At 37.1% G+C, this 24,128-nt stretch overlaps 1 protein-coding gene across 3 annotated transcripts in view; it reads left to right on the top strand.

Moving 5' to 3' along the window:
• The window catches only part of LOC133655326 (disintegrin and metalloproteinase domain-containing protein 12-like), a 221,493-nt gene that overhangs the window by 166,226 nt on the left and 31,139 nt on the right, over positions 1 to 24,128 (top strand). For all 3 annotated transcript variants that reach the window (XR_009826981.1, XM_062055353.1, XM_062055354.1), the window contains 3 exons: positions 1,935 to 2,019; positions 9,050 to 9,198; positions 20,036 to 20,213. Coding sequence is in view for 2 of the 3 variants with exons in the window: in XM_062055353.1 (XP_061911337.1) it covers positions 1,935 to 2,019; positions 9,050 to 9,198; positions 20,036 to 20,213 (412 nt within the window). In the remaining variant the exon portion in view is untranslated. The remainder of the gene's footprint in view (positions 1 to 1,934; positions 2,020 to 9,049; positions 9,199 to 20,035; positions 20,214 to 24,128) is intronic.

Genomic DNA, 24,128 nt, shown 5'->3' with positions numbered 1-24,128 from the left:
AATGTGATGCTCCAGAAACTCAATCTGTTTAAAGGAAGGTCAGTTTTGTAGCTTCTGTAACGAGCTAAAGTGTTTTCAGATGTGTGAACATGATTGCACAAGGGTTTTCTAATCATCAATTAGCCTTCTGAGCCAATGAGCAAACACATTGTACCATTAGAACACTGGAGTGATAGTTGCTGGAAATGGGCCTCTATACACCTATGTAGATATTGCACCAAAAAGCAGACATTTGCAGCTAGAATAGTCATTTACCACATTAGCAATGTATAGAGTGTATTTCTTTCAAGTTAAGACTAGTTTAAAGTTATCTTCATTGAAAAGTACAGTGCTTTTCCTGCAAAAATAAGGACATTTCAATGTGACCCCAAACTTTTGAACGGTAGTGTACTGTGGAGCAATGTACATCCGAACATGACATGACAATCAACAATGTCCCCACAAAGAAGGATAATACTCTTCCATATCAGTAGGTGGCAGCAGGTAGCTAATTGCTTTGTAAACATCGTATCTGATGCTTAAACCAAAAATAAACAAAAGGCAAGGGCCCCTAAAAAAGGCATTGAAGCTTAGGGATGGCTATGGAAAACGAAACTAAAACTGAACTGGCGACAAAGTAAACAAAAACAGAATGCTGGACGACAGCAAAGACTTACAGCGTTAGGAGCAGACGGCGTCCACAAAGTACATCCGTACGTGACAATCAACAATTTCCACACAAAGAAGGATAGCGTCATCAAGTCTTAAAAATGGGGTCCCACAGTGAACTTTTGGGGTCCCACTGTTTTGTAAGCCAATGATAAATGTATGCATTATCCTGTTATATCTCACATTCTGTATTGTGTTTTGGAAAAAGGTTGGCATAAAAAAAAATACAAAAGAAAATTTTTTATGCATATCGTAAATGTATTCAGTTATAAACATTGATTCACTTTCTTCTTTCCTTCATGGATCTAAACTAGGGATGTCCGATAATATCGGCCTGCCGATATTATCGACCGATAAATGCGTTAAAATGTAATATCGGAAATTATCGGTATCGTTTTTTTTATTATCCGTATCGTTTTTTTATTTTTTGTTTTTTTTAATTTTTATTAAATCAACATAAAAAACACAAGATACACTTACAATTAGTGCGCCACCCCAAAAAACCTCCCCTCCCCCCCGTTTCTTTCTGTTATCAATATTCTGGTTCCTACATTATATATCAATATATATCAATACAGTCTGCAAGGGATACAGTCCGTAAGCAAGGGATACAGTCCGTAAGCACACATGATTGTGCGTGCTGCTGCTCCACTAATAGTACTAACCTTTAACAGTTCATTTTACTCATTTTCATTCATTACTCGTTTCTATGTAACTGTTTTTATATTGTTTTACTTTCTTTTTTATTCAAGAAAATGTTTTTAATTTAGTTATCTTATTTTATTTGTATTTTTAAAAAGTACCTTATCTTCACCATACATGGTTGTCCAAATTAGGCATAATAATGTGTTAATTCCATGACTGCATATATCGGTTGATATCGGTTGATATCAGTAATTAAAGAGTTGGACAATATCGGAATATCGGATATCGGCAAAAAGCCATTATCGGACATCCCTAATCTAAACTTTAACCGGTATTTTTTTCTATATTTTTATTGTAATATTTTCAGAATGTGTTTGTTCTATTTTTGGCCAAAGTAAGACAACGTAAACAATCTGAAGTTGTCTTTATTTATTTTTTTTTACTTTTAATGCCATGATTTTAATAGTCTGGCACAGATTTCCCTCCATAAAATGAGTATGACACCCCTGCCCTACAATAACCAGGAAGTGGTCTGCTACAGAACAAACAAACAAACAAACATGTCGCTGTCTTAGCTTTTAGGACTAATGCAGGTGTTTTTTTTAATGAGGTGCATACTGAGTGTCGTTTGCCTCCTTCAGTGGGGTCTACTTCCAAGGTACCACCATCGGCATGGCGCCCATCATGAGCATGTGCACGGCGGAGCAGTCTGGAGGAATCGTCATGGTAATTATGGCATCCATTATGGAGCGGTTTGCTCCTTTTTAGTGCTGCAGTTAAGTGGATTTATTTGAGTGTGTGTGTAGCATAGTGGTGCCTGTCATTAACATTGTTAGGACAAGCCTTGTTGTTATTTTTTTATATACTCTTTGTGGCTCCAGAGTGGTTGAAGCAGGTGGTGGAGTTTTACAACTTATTTCCAAATGTTTCTATGTAGTCCTCATCACAGATGGCACAAAAATGGACGGGGGGGCGGGAGAGTACAGTGTTTCCCATAAACTGACAAGATACCAGTGGCGGTGGGGGCGTGGCTATGGGCGTGGTCACCATGACATCATCGAGTAATTTGCATAATTTACTACAATGATTTGATTTTCTCTAAAAAGGGTCAAAAAATGTATACTTACTAATTAATAATAACAGTTTTGTTTTAAACGTTCATCCATCCATCCTACAATATAATTACAACACTTTATGTACATATTTATATACAGATTTGAACAATAAGTTATTCACTGAAATATATTTATTAATTGTGGTTCTTACAAAAAATATATCTTATAAAATATAAAAGCTAAAATGTCTCTTAAAGCTCTGCCCCTTTAATTAGTGCATACTAAATAATTTAACTTTAGCCTACTACTACAACCATATTATTTACCAGCAACATAAAGTGAAACAGAGGCAGAGGTGTCCTGCCACAGTCAGTAACAAATAAACAGAAAACAGTAGTGGTCAAATACAAATAAGGCAACAAGAGAAAAATCCGATAAATCAGAAAATGAAGAAAAATGCTTTCCCACGGAAAGAAGGCAACTGGAAGAATTCAACAAAACCAACCGATGGCGTCAAAAAGAAGAAGAAATGGGTTCCCGAGGACAAAATATTTTGAGGAAATGTGAAAGAAGGTACCGTATTTTTCGGACTATAAGTCGCAGTTTTTTTTCATAGTTTGGCCGGGGTGCGACTTATACTCAGGAGCGACTTATGTGTGAAATGATTAACACATTAGCGTAAAATATCCAATAATATTATTGATGTCATTCACGTAAGAGACTAGACGTATAAGATTTCATGGGATTTAGCGATTAGGAGTGACAGATTGTTTGGTAAACGTATAGCATGTTCTATATGTTATAGTTATTTGAATGACTCTTACCATAATATGTTACGTTAACATACCAGTTGGTTATTTATGCCTCATATAACGTACACTTATTCAGCCTGTTGTTCACTATTCTTTATGTATTTTAAATTGCCTTTCAAATGTCTATTCTTGCTGTTGGGTTTTATCAATTAAATTTCCCCAAAAATGCGACTTATACTCCAGTGCGACTTATATATCTTTTTTCCCATCTTTATTATACATTTTCGGCCGGTGTGACTTATACTCCGGAGCGACTTATAGTCCGAAAAATACGTTATGTGTTCGCTTGGCACACCTACACGTTAAATAGGAATAGTTTGGCTACAAACTATGGCGTTTTTCACCTTAGCCGCTTGTTGTGCAACGTATTGTTCGGATTTTAAACTCAAATTACTACTGGTAGAGTGAAAACGTGCTTGATAAATCCCATTTATCAATACTTTGGGCATAACAACAACAATGTTTGTTACCATGAATTGATTAACGTGGACCCCGACTTAAACAAGTCGAAAACAATTATTCGGGTGTTACCATTTAGTGGTCAATTGTACGGAATATGTATTGTACTGTGCAATCTACTAATACAAGTTTCAATCAATCAATCAATCAATCAATCAATCAATCAATCAATCAATCCTCCACTGCCATGCATTTCAATCTAACATGAACAGGAAGTCGTGCAGAATGACTAGAAGTTTTATTTATAAAGTGTTTTTCGTAGATAAAAGTAATGCAACATTAAGTGCTATACAGACTTAAAAACCCTCCTCCCCTACCATCAGTCCCACACACAGCTGATGGCATGGCTGAGTACAGAGGAGCCAGGTAAAGAAACACTATCACAGAAGGTGAAGGTATTTTAAAAGGTTGCATTATAAAAACATGAACAGGCTTCACTTCACACCTCAATATAAACCTCTGCTAACTGTCAGTCGGCCACAGACGTGAGAGCGGTCTATAGCATCAAACAAGCTAATCTAGCATGATGTCGTTATTAAAATGTGAGTGTAACGATGCTAGTTTTGCTGACGTTTTTGTGTCCTCCTGTCCCACTCCTTAATGTTATGTCGTAATACAGACCTGGGCAAATTAAGGCCCGTTAAGCTTTTCAATCTGGCCCCGCCGGACATTCCCAAATAATTTTTTTTAGATTTTCAAGATGGAAACTGTAGCTGCCATTATGATGTGCAGTGATGTTTTCAAAATGACCGTAAGTCTTGAACTATACAAAGTATTTCAATGGTTGGAATCTGCGCTTTAGTTACTATGGTCATCTAATTATTTGCTATGGTCATCTAATTAGTTACTATGGTCATCTAAGTCACAGCCGCTCAGACGAGGCACCAAGCAGTGTGGGTGGGGAGTGTTTCCACAGAGTGTTTCCAGAGCGGCCTGCCTGGAATGCGGGTGTCAGGGACAGGTAGGTGGGTAGATCTTTATTGTCATTGCACAAGTACAACAAAACTTTGTTTTCAGCACAAACCGGTTCAAGATTAGACAAACAAACAGTGTGCAGAGTTACAGAACAGGAACGCTGTTGGGTCGGCACAAGGCTCCCCGTAAAATATAGGAAAAAGGTAAACCTTAGGAAAGGATGAGTAAAAAAAACCACAATGTAGACTGGGCTCCGAGGGGGGCCCAGTCTGGAGTGGGAAAAATAAAACCCTCCATAGCAAAGCACATATACATATTACAACATACATCTCGAGATATCTAGCAACAGAGGGGAGGGAGTGGGGGGCCACGGTGGCAGGCTGCAGCTCTTCGGGCGCTGCCCATCCGTCCAGCACTCCTAAGGGATTCGCGTCAAGGGCGTTGGATAGGGGGTGGGGTATGTGTGTGTGCCGTATATTTTTTGTGGATGCATGTGTGGGTGTGTAAGCCTGCCGCGTGCCTCTGTTCCGCGGCCGTGGTGTTCTTGTGAGTCAGTCCAAAGTCAACAACAACAGGTGTGTGTCCATGAGAGACAAGAAGGGAATTTGTTGTGCCTTCGCCGCACTGTCCTTCGGGAGAGTCTCGAAGCCAGGGAAACAATCCAAGTTACAATATTTTTTATGCGAGGGAAAATAAAATGTGCTTTTCACTCTCTTTCTATGCCACATCAATTCTCTTTCTATGCCACATCAATGTGGAATGCGCTCCCAACAGGTATAAAAGAAAGGGCATCTCTATCCTCCTTCAAAACCGCAATAAAAGTTCACCTCCAGGCAGCTACAACCCTAAACTAACACCCTCCCCGGATTGCTAATAATCAAATGTAAACAATCAAATGCAGATACTTTTTCTTTTTCTTATGCCTTCTGATCTCTCTCTCTCTCTCTCTCTCTCTCTCTCTCTCTCTCTCTCTCTCTCTATGTCCACTACTTGATGTCCATATCCCCTCCCCCTCTCCACACCCCTGATTGTAAATAATGTAAATAATTCAATGTGATTATCTTATGTGATGACTGTATTATAGTCATAGTATATATGATAGTATATATCTGTATCATGAATCAATTTAAGTGGACCCCGACTTAAACAAGTTGAAAAACTTATTGGGGTGTTACCATTTAGTGGTCAATTGTACGGAATATGTACTTCACTGTGCAACCTACTAATAAAAGTCTCAATCAATCAATCAAACTCTAAATTGTCTATGACTGGTCCTCAAATTCATCCTGCGGGGCAGACAGTCCGATGTGATCCAAATCACAAGAGTGTCCACAGTTCTTCCCGCATCCTCCAATCATTTGTGGCAGCTTTGGGGTACTTTGAAGACTGCCAGCAACTTCCAATTTGTGGACAAACCAGAGCAAGGCTTACTCCCATCAGCAGATGTCCTGTTGTCATAACTCCGAATAGGTGGATACCTTCACGTCCTCCACTGAAAAGGGTCGCCAGGCACGCGGCGCTCCTTCTTCTCCCGAGAGTCCGTCGCGTGTCCAGCAACAACTGCTTCGTCACGACAAGCAGGTTCCCCCAAACTCAAGATCTTGTCAATTTCCTTGAGGCCAGTTAAATAGTTCCAATGTTTAGATTTGGACAGCAGTGCAAAAAGTTCTAAAGCTTAGTAATATATCACATATATCAGATTGTAGGTGGTTTTTTTGGGGGGGGGGGTTTTCGCGTTCATATTTCGCTGTTTGTTGCATTTTTGTTGCGTTTCGCTTGGTCGTAAAATGTGTCGATGGAGAGGGGGTGTGACGTTCATATGTTGTTGATATTCAGTGTTTTATCCTTCATACTTAAAATTGTTAAACCCACATTCTTTATTTTCACGTACATTCTGGGTGTCTCATTCAGTAAAAAAAAAAAAATCAAATTCCATTCCGTTTTTTAAGGCGGTCTGTCATAACAATTTTAGCATTCAATCAGACATTATTGTGAGGTTTTGTATTAGTGTTCTTAAAAATCAGATTTAGCGGCCCCCCAGACACATAATTGCCCAGGCCTGTTGTAATATGTCACATCTGGCATCTATTATGTTGCACAAGTGTGTGTATGGACAAACTTTTATGTCTTTGACATACACTCCGTCGAAGACAAACACAGATAGCATTAAAGCTACAAGCGTGTTCCCTGCAGGGTTGACTAAAAGCTAGGGACGTGCCGATCAACATTTTTGGCCTCCGATACTGATCAGATTTCGAGTCTGACCCCCCACCCCTGTTTGATATCAAGTAACTGAAGTAAACATTAACACATTTTTATAAAGCTTATTTTATTAATTGTAGACTTTGCTAGTATAGTTGTAAATTTGCATTTGATTATTTACAATCCAGGGAGGTGGGATGTGGTGGGGTGAGGGGGTTAGGCTAGGGTTGTAGTTGCCAGGAGGTGTTCTTTTAGTGCGGTTTTGAAGGAGGATAGAGATGAAGTGAAGTGAAGTGAATTATATTTATATAGCGCTTTTCTCTAGTGACTCAAAGCGCTTTACATAGTGAAAACCCAATATCTAAGTTACATTTAAACCAGTGTGGGTGGCACTGGGAGCAGGTGGGTAAAGTGTCTTGCCCAAGGACACAACGGCAGTGACTAGGATGGCGGAAGCGGGGATCGAACCTGCAACCCTCAGGTTGATGGCACGGCCACTCTACCAACCGAGCTATACCGCCATATATATATAGATGCCCTTTCTTTTACACCTGTTGGGAGTGCATTCCATATTGATGTGGCATAGAAGGAGAATGAGTTAAAGGCCAACTGAAATGAGATTTTCTTAGTTGAACGGGGATAGCAGATCCATTCTATGTGTCGTACTTGATCATTTCGCGACATTGCCATATTTTTGCTGAAAGGATTTAGTAGAGAACATTGACGATAAAGTTCGCAACATTTGGTCGCTGATAAAAAAAGCCTCGCCTGTAGCGGAAGTAGCGTGACGTCACAGGTTGTGGAGCTCCTCACATCTGCACATTGTTTACAATCATGGCCGCCAGCAGCGAGAGCGATTCGGACCGAGAAAGCGACGATTTCCCCATTAATTTGAGCGAGGATGAACGATTTGTGGATGAGGAAAGTGAGAGTGAAGGACTAGAGGGCAGTGGAAGCGATTCAGATAGGGAAGATGCTGTGAGAGGCGGGTGGGACCTGATATTCAGCTGGGAATGACTACAACAGTAAATAAACACAAGACATATATATACTCTATTAGCCACAACACAAGCAGGCTTATATTTAATATGCCACAAATGAATCCCGCATAACAAACACCTCCCCCCTCCCGTCCATATAACCCACCAATACAAATCAAACACCCGCACAACACACTCAATCCCACAGCCCAAAGTACCGTTCACCTCCGTAAAGTTCATACAGCACATATATTTCCCCAAAGTTACGTACGTGACGCGCACATAGCGGCACGCGCGTACGGGCAAGCGATCAAATTTTTGGAAGCCGCAGCTGCGTACTCACGGTAGCGTGTATCCAACTCAAAGTCCTCCTGGTAAGAGTCTCTGTTGTCCCAGTTCTCCACAGGCCAATGGTAATGCTTGACTGTCATCGTTCGGGAATGTAAACAATGAAACACCGGCTACGACGTAGCCGCTATGTGTTTGCGTTGCTGCAGCCGGCCGCTAATACACCGCTTCCCATCTACAGCTTTCTTCTTCGCTATCTCCATTGTTCATTAAACAAATTGCAAAGGATTCACCAACACAGATGTCCAGAATACTGTGGAATTATGCGACGAAAACAGACGACTTAATAGCTGGCCACAATGCTGTCCCAAAATGTCCGTTACAATCCGCGCAAACGTCATCATACCGAGACATTTTCAGCAGGATATTTTGCGGGAAATTTAAAATTGCACTTTACTAATCTAACCCGGCCGTATCGGCATGTGTTGCAATGTTAAGATTTCATCGTTGATATATAAACTAGTTTCAGGAGGCCTTTAAGACCTTTGTTAGATCGGAATCTGGGTTTAACGTGGTTTGTGGAGCTCCCCCTGGTGTTGTGGTTATGGCGGTCATTTACGTTATGGAAGTAGTTTGACGTGTACTTTGGTATCAGGGAATTTTGTAGACTAGGCTCAGTGCAAGTTGTTTTACTCTGTCCTCCACCCTGAGCCAGCCCACTTTGGATAAGTGGGTAGGAGTGAGGTGGGATCTGGGGTGGAGGTTTAGATGTAACCTGACTAGCTGGTTTCTGGGATGTCTGGAGTCTTGATTTGAGGGTTTTGGAGGTGCCGGGGTACCAGGAGGTGCATGCGTAATCGTGAATACAGTCTTGAGCCATGTAAAGAGCAGTTAAAAAAAGCAAATATCGGGACAGCTCTCCACTAAAAGCACTTTTAAACGTTTTAGAGTCCAGCATCAAGGCTAGATTTTGAAGAAAATAACCCACTTTGTGACAAGGGGACCTTTGCATTAAGAACACAAACAAACTTTGCTTCATTTTCAGGATCATTCAGACATCCCTTTGGGCGCGGCGGTCACTCTGGCCCACGAGCTGGGACACAACTTCGGCATGAACCACGACACGCCGGAGCGAGGGTGCGGCTGCCGGGTGACGGCGGACCGCGGAGGCTGCATCATGACTCCCTCCACGGGGTGAGCGAAATAACGGAACATTGTTGCACGTGCTAGCAATTTTGTCGGTACGCATCTGTGGAGCGGCAGCATTTGCAGTCAGCGAAGCGCGCCAGCAAATTTGGGGGTTTATGGCCGATTGCAACAGCTGCTGCAGCTGAGCTAACAGCCTGCAGCTACATGAGCCTTGGTGGATTAGTTCAGGTACACTACATGGCTCAGTGTGGAAGTCTGAAGAACATCCACTCTCCACCAAACAATTGTATTTCACCAACTGGACCCCTTGTCATCTTGGCATAGTAGTTTGACAAAGGGAGGAGCGTGCACATTTTCCGGACTTATGCAGATCCCAAATACAGATCAGCAGGTACCAGACGGTAAGAAAAGTTGCTTTTGCATAATATTGCAAAACAAAACGCCAGATAATATGTCTTACCTTATACACACACCATAATAATACTGGTATGTTGAAGCACAGTACAATCCATCAAGCGGTGCGGCTTCATAGCTTACCAAAGTCGTACTAAAACATTTTGACAGATTTTTTCAGCGCCGTGTGTAATGTTCTATATTTTCAATGGAACATATAAAATGTTGGTTGCAGTCATAATACAGTCTACACGTATCTATTATGTGTGACTGCCATCTACTTGTCACGCTTATCATTTCACCATGTACCAAATAAAAATGCTTCGAGGTCGGTAAGTACAACCAAAATTATCCCGTACACTAGGCACACCGGGTTAGAAGGTGCACTGTCGAGTTTTGAGAAAATAAAAGGATTTTAAGTGCGCCATAAAGTCCGAAAAATACGGTAGTTTGGTTTGAAAATGGAAATAAACCCAGCTGGGACCTTAAATGAAACAAAAAAATATTTTAGAAAATCAACTGATTCACCCTCAACTTATAAGCATTTGGGCCATTCCACCGACCTATTAAAACTCGCTTAAAAATGCGCGCAAATTTTCCGGACTTATGCAGATCCCAAATACAGATCAGCAGGTACCAAAAGGTAAGAAAAGTTGCTATTACATAATATTGCGAAACAAAACGCCAGATAATATGTCTTACCTTATACACACACCATAATAATACTGGTATGTTGAAGCACAGTACCATTCATCAAGTGGTGCGGCTTCATAGCTTACCAAAGTCGTACTAAAACATTTTGATAGATTTTTTCAGCGCCGTGTGTAACGTTCTAAATTTTCAAAGGAACATATAAAATGTTGGTGTTGTTACTTGAGTCATAATACAGTCCACACGTACCTCTTATGTATGACTGCCATCTACTTGTCACACTTATCATTACACCCCGTACCAAATAAAATAGCTTCGAGGTCGGTAAGCACAACCAAAATTATTCCGTACATCAGGCGCACCGGGTTAGAAGGCGCATTGTCGAGTTTTGAGAAAATAAAAGGATTTTAAGTGCGCCTTAAAGTCTGAAAAATACGGTAGTTTGGTTTGAAAATGGAATTGAACCCAGCTGGGACCTTAAATTAACCCTTGTGTAACGTTCATATTGTTGTTACTCAGCCAGCGTTTGTGGGTCTGATGGACCCGTTGAATTTTGTGTCTTTTAATGCCTCACAATCAAACACTTTTATGTTAAAATACTGAACAGATGTTTACCTTATCCCAATAAACTCCTGTTCACTGGGATATTGTTGTTATCTGAGTTACAACAATATGAACGTTGCACGAAAAATGTATCTGCCAGTTTCTGCATCCCACAGGGGATTCTTCTTTTGTGTTTCTGCACCTGCGCTTCCCACACAAGGTTGCAACATTGTTTGTCAACACGGTCTGCTCTCATTTTCTCGCACATTTGACCCTCTGATGTTCTGTGTAGCTACACTCTGTCCTCCTCCTGTGTAGGCCTGCTGTGTGTGTGTGTGTGTGTGTGTGGTACACAGAACATCAATTTCCACACTTCTATTAGCCCCGGGTCCAGTGGACCCGGACATCTTATATGTAATAGAAATGTGTATGGTGTGTGGTCATTAAATATGTATTCTGATATATGTTCTTCACAGAAAATGAGCCAAAGTCAGCGAGTCTCAGTTTGAAAAATTAATTAATTGTATCATTTTTCTTTTAATAACAAATGAAAACGGGTCCCACAGACCCGAACACCACACAAGGGTTAAAAAAAAAGATATATTTCAGTAAATAGACTGATTCACCCTCAACTGTTAAGCATTTGGGCCATTACACCGACTTATTAAAACTGGCTTAAAAATACGCTTACATTTCTGTCCTTTTTTAACTTTAAGTCTGATCAAACAGTAAGCCCGTTTATCGTAGTTAATTGGTTCCGGGCCAGGATTGTGGTGAATGTATTCCCGCAAAGTAGGGATGATGAATTATTCAATTAATATTTTCATAGCTCGAGCAGAAAAAAAACTGTTTACATTATGAGAGCCCTATTGTCCTGACCCACATCCTCAATTTTACACTCCTTTAATCCAATATGTACCGCTTGGCGAGGCTGAGCCAATCAGTGGCTATAAGGGCTGGACAATTAATCACATTTTAATCTCGATTTTTTTTTTTGGCTTCTTACGATCGTAAAAATATTATGATGGCACAAAACAATTAACGGGCCGCGCGACGCGCGTGCAAAATTCTTGAGCTTGAGATTGTGAAACGGATGAAAGTGGGAACATTTTGTCACAAGGCTAGTACGCCTAATCAATAATCGCTGAGCTCAACAAAAAAGTCAGGCATTCCCGCGTTAACGTAACTGCAAACAGAATCACATAAACTGGCCAATAAAACATCAGAAAAATTGGCATGAATATGAGTGAATTTATGTCATGGTGGGGACAAGGAACATTTTGTTTGGAAAAACAATGTTGTCTGTTACCGTTTATTCCTCCCCGATACACGTCCTAAACTAATCAATGTTGAGGCGGCCACTTAAAACAGCGACTAAACTAGCAATCAATCAGTTTGAGTACGTCATAGTCAGTTCCATATACATGTAGTACATGGTATACATACATATATCTGGAGAACAATATAGTGCTCAATAACAATTTGCTTAATTTTTCAAATTGTAGACCACAACGAAGTGTTCTAAATGTAGAAAAAAACCTCTTAATATGACCCCTTTAACACTTTCATTTTAACTGGTAACCTAAAAACCTATAAAAATGTATATACAATATGTAAATACTACATATGTTATATTTCATATTGCTACTACAGTTAATTTGTATTCTACCTTATACATGCATTATCCTTTCCATCCTTACCCTTTCCATCCTTTGTAACTGAGCTACTGTGTGGAACAATTTCCCTTGTGGATCAATAACGTTTTTCTAAGTCTAAGTCTAAAAATCATGATTACAATTTGGCATATAAAGCAGCCATTTTTTAGGAAAGCAAATACTACGTTTCCAGGTTTCAAGGTGTATTTTTTTAAAATTGTATTATTTAAATATGTAATCCAATCAATGGACAGGACACTTTTTATTTATTATTTATTATTTATATACAGTATGTAATCCAATCAATGGACAGGCCACTTTTTATTTATTATTTATATATGCAATCCAATCAATGGACAGGACACTTTATTTATTTATTATTTATATATGTAAGCCAATCAATGGACAGGACTTTTTTTAATTTATTATTTATTATTGATATATGTAATCCAATCAATGGACAGGACACTTTTTATTTATTATTTATTATTGATATATGTAATCCAATCAATGAACAGGACACTTTTTTATTTATTATTTATATATGTAATCCAATCAATGGACAGGACACTTTTTATTTATTATTTATATATGTAATCCAATCAATGGACAGGACACTTTTTATTTATTATTGATATATGCAATCCAATCAATGGACAGGTCACTTTTTATTTATTATTTATGTATGCAAGCCAATCAATGGACAGGACACTTTTTATTTATTATTTATTATTTATATATGTAATCCACACAATGGACATGACACTTTTTATTTATTATTTATTTACAGTGATTTTATCATGCATGCATACATTTAATTTTCTGGGGTCACAAATGGCAGCAATTGATATATGTAATCCAATCAATGGACAGGTCACTTTTTATTTATTATTTATATATGTAATCCAATCAATGGACAGGCCATTTTTATTTGTTATTTATTATTTAAATATATAATCCAATCAATGGACAGGACACTTTTTTATTTATTATTTATATATGTAATCCAATCAATGGACAGGACCCTTTTTATTTATTATTTATATATGTAATCCAATCAATGGACAGGCCATTTTTTATTTGTTATTTATACATGTAATCCAATCAATGGACAGGCCATTTTTTATTTGTTATTTATTATTTATATATGTAATCCAATCAATGGACAGGACACTTTTTTATTTATTATTTATATATGTAAGCCAATCAATGGACAGGACTTTTTTTATTTTTTTATTTATTATTGATATATGTAATCCAATCAATGGACAGGACACTTTTTATTTATTATTGATATATGTAATCCAATCAATGGACAGGACACTTTTTATTTATTATTGATATATGTAATCCAATCAATGGACAGGACACTTTTTATTTATTATTTATATATGCAATCCAATCAATGGACAGGACACTTTTTTATTTATTATTTATATATGTAAGCCAATCAATGGACAGGACACTTTTTATTTATTATTTATTATTTATATATGTAATCCAATCAATGGACAGGACACTTTTTATTTATTATTTATTATTTATATATGTAATCCAATCAATGGACATGACACTTTTTATTTATTATTTATTATTTATATATGTAATCCAATCAATGGACAGGCCACTTTTTATTTATTATTTATTATTTATATATGTAATCCAATCAATGGACAGGCCACTTTTTATGTATTATTTATATATGTAATCCAATCAATGGACAGGACACTTTTTATTTATTATTTATTATTGATATGTGTAATCCAATCAATGGAAAGGACACTTTTTTATTTATTATTTATATATGTAAGCCAATCAATGGACAGGACACTTTTTATTTATTATTTATTATTGATATATGTAATTCAATCAATGGACAGGACACTTTTTATTTATTATTTATTATTTATATATGTAATCCAATCAATGGGCAGGCCACTTTTTATTTATTATTTATTATTTATATATGTAATCCAACCAATGGACAGGACACTTTTTATTTATTATTTATTATTTCTTTTCAGTGATTTTATCATGCATGCATACATTTAATTTTCTGGGGTCACAAATGGCAGCAATTTATATATGTAATCCAATCAATGGACAGGTCACTTTTTATTTATTATTTTTTATTTATATATGTCATCCAATCAATGGACAGGCCACTTTTTATTTATTATTTATGTATGTAATCCAATCAATGGACAGAACACTTTTTATTTATTATTTATTATGTATTATTTATATATGTAATCCAATCAATGGACAGGACACTTTTTATTTATTATTTATTATTTATATATGTAACCCAATAAATGGACAGGACACTTTTTATTTATTATTTATATATGTAACCCAATCAATGGACAGGCCACTTTTTATTTATTATTTATATATGCAATCCAATCAATGGACAGGACACTTTTTTATGTATTATTTATATATGTAAGCCAATCAATGGACAGGACTTTTTTATTATTATTATTTATTATTGATATATGTAATCCAATCAATGGACAGGACACTTTTTATTTATTATTGATATATGTAATCCAATCAATGGACAGGACACTTTTTATTTATTATTGATATATGTAATCCAATCAATGGACAGGACACTTTTTATTTATTATTTATACATGCAATCCAATCAATGGACAGGACACTTTTTATTTATTATTTATTATTGATATGTGTAATCCAATCAATGGACAGGACACTTTTTTATTTATTATTTATATATATAAGCCAATCAATGGACAGGACACTTTTTATTTATTATTTATTATTGATATATGTAATCCAATCAATGGACAGGCCACTTTTTATTTATTATTTATTATTTATATATGTAATCCAATCAATGGACAGGCCACTTTTTATGTATTATTTATATATGTAATCCAATCAATGGACAGGACACTTTTTATTTATTATTTATTATTGATATGTGTAATCCAATCAATGGAAAGGACACTTTTTTATTTATTATTTATATATGTAAGCCAATCAATGGACAGGACACTTTTTATTTATTATTTATTATTGATATATGTAATTCAATCAATGGACAGGACACTTTTTATTTATTATTTATTATTTATATATGTAATCCAATCAATGGGCAGGCCACTTTTTATTTATTATTTATTATTTATATATGTAATCCAACCAATGGACAGGACACTTTTTATTTATTATTTATTATTTCTTTTCAGTGATTTTATCATGCATGCATACATTTAATTTTCTGGGGTCACAAATGGCAGCAATTTATATATGTAATCCAATCAATGGACAGGTCACTTTTTATTTATTATTTTTTATTTATATATGTCATCCAATCAATGGACAGGCCACTTTTTATTTATTATTTATGTATGTAATCCAATCAATGGACAGAACACTTTTTATTTATTATTTATTATGTATTATTTATATATGTAATCCAATCAATGGACAGGACACTTTTTATTTATTATTTATTATTTATATATGTAACCCAATAAATGGACAGGACACTTTTTATTTATTATTTATATATGTAACCCAATCAATGGACAGGCCACTTTTTATTTATTATTTATATATGCAATCCAATCAATGGACAGGACACTTTTTTATGTATTATTTATATATGTAAGCCAATCAATGGACAGGACTTTTTTATTATTATTATTTATTATTGATATATGTAATCCAATCAATGGACAGGACACTTTTTATTTATTATTGATATATGTAATCCAATCAATGGACAGGACACTTTTTATTTATTATTGATATATGTAATCCAATCAATGGACAGGACACTTTTTATTTATTATTTATACATGCAATCCAATCAATGGACAGGACACTTTTTATTTATTATTTATTATTGATATGTGTAATCCAATCAATGGACAGGACACTTTTTTATTTATTATTTATATATATAAGCCAATCAATGGACAGGACACTTTTTATTTATTATTTATTATTGATATATGTAATCCAATCAATGGACAGGACACTTTTTATTTATTATTTATTATTTATATATGTAATCCAATCAATGGACAGGACACTTATTATTTATTATTTATATATGTAATCCAATCAATGGACAGGACATTTTTTATTTATTATTTATATATGTAATCCAATCAATGGACAGGACACTTTTTATTTTTTATTTATTATTTATATATGTAATCCACACAATGGACAGGACACTTTTTATTTATTATTTATTATTTATTTTCAGGGATTTTATCATGCATGCATACATTTAATTTTCTGGGGTCACAAATGGCAGCAATTTATATATGTAATCCAATAAATGGACAGGACACTTTTTATTTATTATTTATTATTTATATATGTCATCCAATCAATGGACAGGCCACTTTTTATTTATTATTTATATATGTAATCCAATCAATGGACAGGACACTTTTTATTTATTATTTATTATGTATTATTTATATATGTAATCCAATCAATGGACAGGACACTTTTTATTTATTATTTATTAACAGTGATTTTATCATGCATGCGTACATTTAATGTTCTGGGGTCACAAATGGCAGCAATTGGGTGCAATGGCTCATTTAGGTTTGTTCTTGCGAGCGTTCAAGCCCTTAAAAGACAGACAAGTATTCCATGTGGAAACATTTGGTGTAGCCAAGGTCTTGTTGGTCTGCGGGAGATCCAGACTGCTTTTTTTCTTTGGTTTGGATTAAATCCATGAAAAACAACCAGTCTTATTAAAAAAAAGAAGTAATTCAGAGCAGTCCGATTGCTCGACCTTCTTAGAACAAGCAGGAAAGATTGAATAGGAACCTCCTCCGCTATTCTTTGACACGCATGCAGTTTTAATGTCGGAAAATCTCTCTGCAGTGAGGGATGAATACTTAAATACCGCCTGTTACGCACTTTTCAGCCGAGGACCGCTTTGAACGGCCCCCCGAATCTGAAGGTTTAAAGCCACCGGGCTCCCTCGGTGCGGATCAGTGTTGGGACAAAAGGCATAAATCCAACAAATATGTGTTTGTTTGGAGGTTGTGTTCCTTTCACGGGCGGAAAGCGAGGAGATGATCCAGTGCTCTCTGTGCTAATACTTCATGTCGCTTTAATCCCGGATTAGCACGGCATCGCATTCGAGTCTCCTGACGGCCTATTCCTGGTTCTGATGCTAATTCCACATCGCTGCGCTCTGCCAGGAGCCCAGCCGCAGAGCAACACCCGCCCCAGGGGTCCTTCTCACGCCCCCTCGCCGTGTCCTTCTTTATAAGGTCACAACATCCATCCGCAATATTAATGAACATGTCGTTAAGTGGAGTACCTTTAACGCCTGTTGCTGTGGGTGCTGCAGCATTGTACACACACACTGTTTTCACGCCGCCCTCAGTCTCCTCTTGGATGAATTAGCAGTCATGAAAATAAACACAAAGATACCCTCGTTCCCTTCCATTGTAGTAGTTTGTCTTCACTTTGATGCCGAGCTCCACCATCGCCGACAATTAAACACAAAAATACCCTTGTTCTTCTCCATAATCGTGGCTGCAGTGCTCTGTTTTCTCGCCGCCCTCAGTCTCCTCTTGGATAAAATAAGCCTCCCCGCCATCACTAACAGTCATAGACGTCAACACACAAAAATACCTTATTTTTCCTCAGTTGTCGCAGTTTGTCTCTACTTTGCTGCAGTTCTCTGTTTTCTCGCCGCCCTCAGTCTCCTCTTGGATAAAATAAGCCTCCCCGCCATCACTAACAGTCATAGACGTCAACACACAAAAATACCTTATTTTTCCTCAGTTGTCGCAGTTTGTCTCTACTTTGCTGCAGTGCTCTGTTTTCTCGCCGCCCTCAGTCTCCTCTTGGATAAATTAGCAGTCATGAAAATAAACACAAAGATACCCTCGTTCCCTTCCATTGTAGTAGTTTGTCTCCACTTTGATGCCGAGCTCCACCATCGCCAACAATTAAACACAAAAATACCCTTGTTCTTCTCCATAATCACAGTTTGTCTCCACCTCGCTGCAGTGCTCCGTTTTCTCGCCGCCCTCAGTCTCCTCTGGGATAAAATAGGCCTCCCCACCATCACTAACAGTCATAGACGCCAACACACAAAAATACCTTATTTTTCCTCAGTTATCGCAGTTTGTCTCTACTTTGCTACAGTGCTCCGTTTTCTCACCACCCTCAGTCTCCTCTTGGATAAATTAAGGTATGTAAAATTTACATACCTTAATTGTTTCCAAACGGTGCCTGTAACATGGCAGTAAAACGGCTGATCAAACAAAACAGAAGTCATCCTCATGGACCCACTAGCTGCGGAAGCTCGCTCTCCAATCAGCTAAACAGACCCAATAACTCCGCGGTGACTTCTTGGTGAGTTTATGAAACTGAAACAATACAATAAGAATGCCATTGTAAGGTAATACCAACACAGACACTTGAGAGTGTGTTAGCATATTCGCTCATGCTAACGACGCTTGCTTGATTACATTACGATAGCACGTATAGATGTGCATGAAAACTCTCCTACAGACATCACACATGGGACAGTTTATGTATGAATGGTTTTAGTTCTATTGTAAAACTTACAAAAATTGCTTGAAATGATGAATGAAGAATCCTTTCGAGCAGAGACGCTATGGACCGTTTTACTTTAGGTTCAAGGCACGAAACAGGGAATACATTTTCCACCCGCACAATAACACACCTTTTCCGTGTCTCTGTCGGTGGTATTTGAAAACGATTTGTTGAGTACGTAAACATCATGGCCGTTAGCGAGGGAAAATCCATAAATTAGGCGCAAGAAAAGGTAGCGGCTTATAGTCTGTAAAATACGGTGATTGGTATCGGCCTTGAAAAAAAACACATTTTTGTCGATCTTTGGTAAAAAAAACAAGACATTTTCAATGCACCTTTCCAAAAAGTCAATTTTAGTGCCAAAAGTCGCCCTATTTTGGCCTTCCTTTAATGCGTTAGTAAAAATAATGTCGATGATAACAATAACACTATTAGTATTTGTCAGGTTCAAACACTGATGACATCTATTAAACAGACAAAGAAGCAAGGAATTAAACAGGGACAGAATTCAATTTAGCTCAATTGAGGAGAAACGTCTGGTCTGTACTCTCGAACAGTCTCCCACCACGCTCTGACGAAAGATTGCACGCCTCCTCTTTTATTTGGACTTTCCCTGATTACACGGCAACAGCTGTTTCTAAAGGGACCGGGGGTCGTAAACAGCCGCTGCCTTTGGTCACAAAAACAGTTCAAAGAAAAGGCGCCTGGAGGGGAGTCAGGTCCTGCTTCCTCTCCGCTTTGTAGCTCTCGGGTCGAGACAAAATCTTCCTGTGGATCACAATACATCAAAGAAACCGACGCCTTCATGTCGCTCCCCATCCTACACAGTGGAGATCAAAGACAGCTTTTGTCTGCTCGCCGGGAACTCATGGAAACACAAAGTTTTGTGACAATTTAGATACAATTATTCTGACAGAATTATTATTTTGTATCAATGTAATAATCGTAAAAAAATCGACGCATCTGTTTGACTTTTTTGTGCAAAAGCACGCCTCTCCTAATGAGGGGCGGAGGGTATGCGTCAGGCCGCCATTATTCCTGATTATGCATCTTCCTCTCAGGTTCCCCTTCCCCACCGTCTTCAGCAGCTGCAGCAAGAAGGACCTGACGGCCAGCTTCGACAAGGGCGTGGGCATGTGTCTCTTCAACATGCCCGAGGTCAAGGTGCTCTACGGCGGGCAGAAGTGCGGCAACGGCTACGTGGAGGAAGGAGAGGAGTGCGACTGCGGAGAGCTGGAGGTGAGAGTCCTTTCTCTCTTTATTATTAGTAGTTTTATTATTATTATTATTATTGTTATTATTATGGGCCTGCTGCAATGCAAGCGCCCATTCACTGCTGTTTGACACATGCTAACTGTATGCATGTTTAGGTTAGCATGCTAACATAAAAGTGCTAGCTTTTTGAGCTAATTTGACAACCGTTTAACCCTAGAGTCATATAACTTATGTGACACTGGTTAACTGTTAACTTGCTAACTTTAGCATGCTAGCACGCTAACTCTAAAGTGTTAACTTTTTAACTATTTTTACTTTTTTTCTCTAATTACACAGCCGGACACCTTACAGTCATATAACTTGGTATGTGACACATGCTAACCGTTAAAATGTTTCGGTTAGCATGCTAACATTAAAGTGCTAGCTTTTTGAGCTAATTTGGCCACCGTTTACCCTAGAGTCACACAACTTGGTATGTGACACTGGTTAACTGTTAACGTGCTAACTTTAGCATGCTAGCATGCTAATATTAAAGTGCTAACTTTGTTTTTTTGTCTAATTACATAGCCAGACACCTTAGTCATAAAACTTGGTATGTGACACATGCTAATTGTTAGCATGTTTATGTTAGCATGCTAACATGAAAGTGCTAGCTTTTTGAGCTAATTTGGCAACCGTTTAACCCTAGAGTCATATAACTTGTTATGTGACACTGGTTAACTGTTAACTTGCTAACTTTAGCATGCTAGCACGCTAACTATAAAGTGTTAACTTTTTAACTATTTGTACTTTTTTTCTCTAATTACACAGCCAGACACCTTACAGTCATATAACTTGGTATGTGACACATGCTAACCGTTAGCATGTTTAGGTTAGCATGCTAACATTAAAGTGCTAGCTTTTTGAGCTAATTTGGCAACCGTTTACCCTAGAGTCACACAACTTGGTATGTGACACTGGTTAACTGTTAACGTGCTAACTTTAGCATGCTAGCACGCTAATATTAAAGTGCTAACTTAGTTTTTTTTGTCTAATTACATAGCCAGACACCTTAGTCATAAAACTTGGTATGTGACACATGTTAATTGTTAGCATGTTTGTTTAGGTTAGCATGCTAACATGAAAGTGCTAGCTTTTTGAGCTAATTTGGCAACCGTTTAACCCTAGAGTCATATAACTTGTTATGTGACACTGGTTAACTGTTAACTTGCTAACTTTAGCATGCTAGCACGCTAACTATAAAGTGTTAACTTTTTAACTATTTGTACTTTTTTTTCTCTAATTACACAGCCAGACACCTTACAGTCATATAACTTGGTATGTGACACATGCTAACCGTTAGCATGTTTAGGTTAGCATGCTAACATTAAAGTGCTAGCTTTTTGAGCTAATTTGGCAACCGTTTACCCTAGAGTCACACAACTTGGTATGTGACACTGGTTAACTGTTAACGTGCTAACTTTAGCATGCTAGCACGCTAATATTAAAGTGCTAACTTTGTTTTTTTGTCTAATTACATAGCCAGACACCTTAGTCATAAAACTTGGTATGTGACACATGCTAATTGTTAGCATGTTTAGGTTAGCATGCTAACATGAAAGTGCTAGCTTTTTGAGCTAATTTGGCAACCGTTTAACCCTAGAGTCATATAACTTATGTGACACTGGTTAACTGTTAACTTGCTAACTTTAGCATGCTAGCACGCTAACTCTAAAGTGTTAACTTTTTAACTATTTGTACTTTTTTTCTCTAATTACACAGCCAGACACCTTACAGTCATATAACTTGGTATGTGACACATGCTAACCGTTAGCATGTTTCGGTTAGCATGCTAACAATAAAGTGCTAGCTTTTTGAGCTAATTTGGCAACCGTTTACCCTAGAGTCACACAACTTGGTATATGACACTGGTTAACTGTTAACGTGCTAACTTTAGCATGCTAGCATGCTAATATTAAAGTGCTAACTTTGTTTTTTTGTCTAATTACATAGCCAGACACCTTAGTCATAAAACTTGGTATGTGACACATGCTAATTGTTAGCATGTTTAGGTTAGCATGCTAACATGAAAGTGCTAGCTTTTTGAGCTAATTTGGCAACCGTTTACCCTAAAGTCATATAACGCGGTATGTGACACTGGTTAACTGTTAACGTGCTAACTTTAGCACGCTAACATTAAAGTGTTAACTTTTTAGCTTTACTATTTGAATAATATAAATGTATTCTAAAATGTTGTAATCTGTTAATTTTTGCTAATTTGTGTTGGGGTTTTGGGGGGGGGGGGGAATCCTCATTATACAATATTGTGAGAAAAACTAATTAAATATTAGTTCATGACGAAAATAATAAAAATTAGGATTTTATTTTTAAAATATTTGTTAATTCTCAAAGTGTTTTGTTATTTTTCTTGTTTATATTATGATTTTATTCTCGACACTTTGGACGTCATTTTTTGATAATACTTTTTTTTTTTTTATGAATCATTCATTCATGCTTAATTCAGTAGTTTTTGTTTCTACATGTGGAAAATGTGGAAACAGTTTTAATAGGATGTAATGTGTGACTGGTGTATGACATAACCTACATCCTAGGGTTCTATGGTGCTATTATACGCAGCTGTGTGTGTGTGTCTGTGTGTGTGTGTGTGTGTGTGTGTGTGTGTGTGTGTGTGTGTGTGTGTGTGTGTGTGTGTGTGTGTGTGTCTTTTTGTATTTCTACCTTTCTTGAGACATCAACAAGGAAAAGTAGCTTCCATATGAGGAGGTGTGAACAAGTTAGGACATAAATCATGGTCCCAATACAGAAAACCATTGCATCTAATCGAGAGCCAAATACTAGAGTCCGTGAACATTGCTCCAAAGTCAGGATTTTTTTGTTGATTTAATGTGCAAACAAAAGTAAACATTGACAGGTGCAAAGGCAGCAATATATGATAAAAGAAGCTAAAGAAGGACTTCCCTATTCTTCCCCGAAAAAACCCGCCAGGTGAACAGCTGATTTTACGACTTCCGGTGCTGACGTAAGAGAACCCGCGTCCCAAATGTGACCATTGGATGAACAAATACACTATGAGACTAAGACTATGGTGGCCATTAACAGTTAGCTTCTACAGCTGGGTTGCCCAAGGTGCGGCACAGGGGCCATCTGTGGTCCGTGACTCCTTTGTCATCGGCCTTAAGCACATTACAAAAAACAAAAAAATAAAGATCTCAGTTGCACCCCTGGTGCTGAAATCTATCAAATTAAAAGGGGTGCCAAAAAGGAGGGATTTTTCAAATTGACTGTGTGTCGGTTTTAAAAGTGCTCCCCCTCTGGTCAACATATGAAATAACAAGTGTGTGTAAGAAATGGAGATGCGCCCCCTTTGGCCAAAATGAATAAAAAATATGTATATAGAGACATACTGTAATAACTTGAAGTAAATAATGAAGATTAAAAACAATTACAAACAAAAAATTCAACAACAAAAATGAACTAAAAGCAGTCTTTTTCTCACAATGTGTCGACTTTTTTCTTATAAAATTGGGAACAATTTCTCATTCTTTCTGTTTCTGTAATATTTAAATATTTTCTCATGACATTATGACTTTTTAATGTAAAATTATGAATTTTTAATGCAAAGGGTGACATTTGTCATATACAATTCTGACTTTTATCGCAATATTGCCAATTTTTTTGGTTCTTGTAGAATAGTGACATTTTTGGAGTAAAATTATGACTTTTGTCATAATTTTGCCAAGTAAAATTCTGATTATTATTAAAATATTGCCAAAATATTCGTTTTCTTATAAAATGGTGACTTTTGTCGAGTTAAATGACGACCCTTTTTCATAAAATTGTCAAAATGTTAAGCTTTTCTTGTAAAACTGCGACTGTTATTGAGTAAAATTCCAACTTTTATCATAATGTTGCACAAATGTTCAGTTTTTCTTGTAAAAT

The sequence above is a fragment of the Entelurus aequoreus genome, linkage group LG08 (assembly GCF_033978785.1).
Source record: "Entelurus aequoreus isolate RoL-2023_Sb linkage group LG08, RoL_Eaeq_v1.1, whole genome shotgun sequence".
Taxonomy (NCBI): Eukaryota; Metazoa; Chordata; class Actinopteri; order Syngnathiformes; family Syngnathidae; genus Entelurus; species Entelurus aequoreus.
This window is presented reverse-complemented; position numbering and strand designations above follow the sequence as displayed.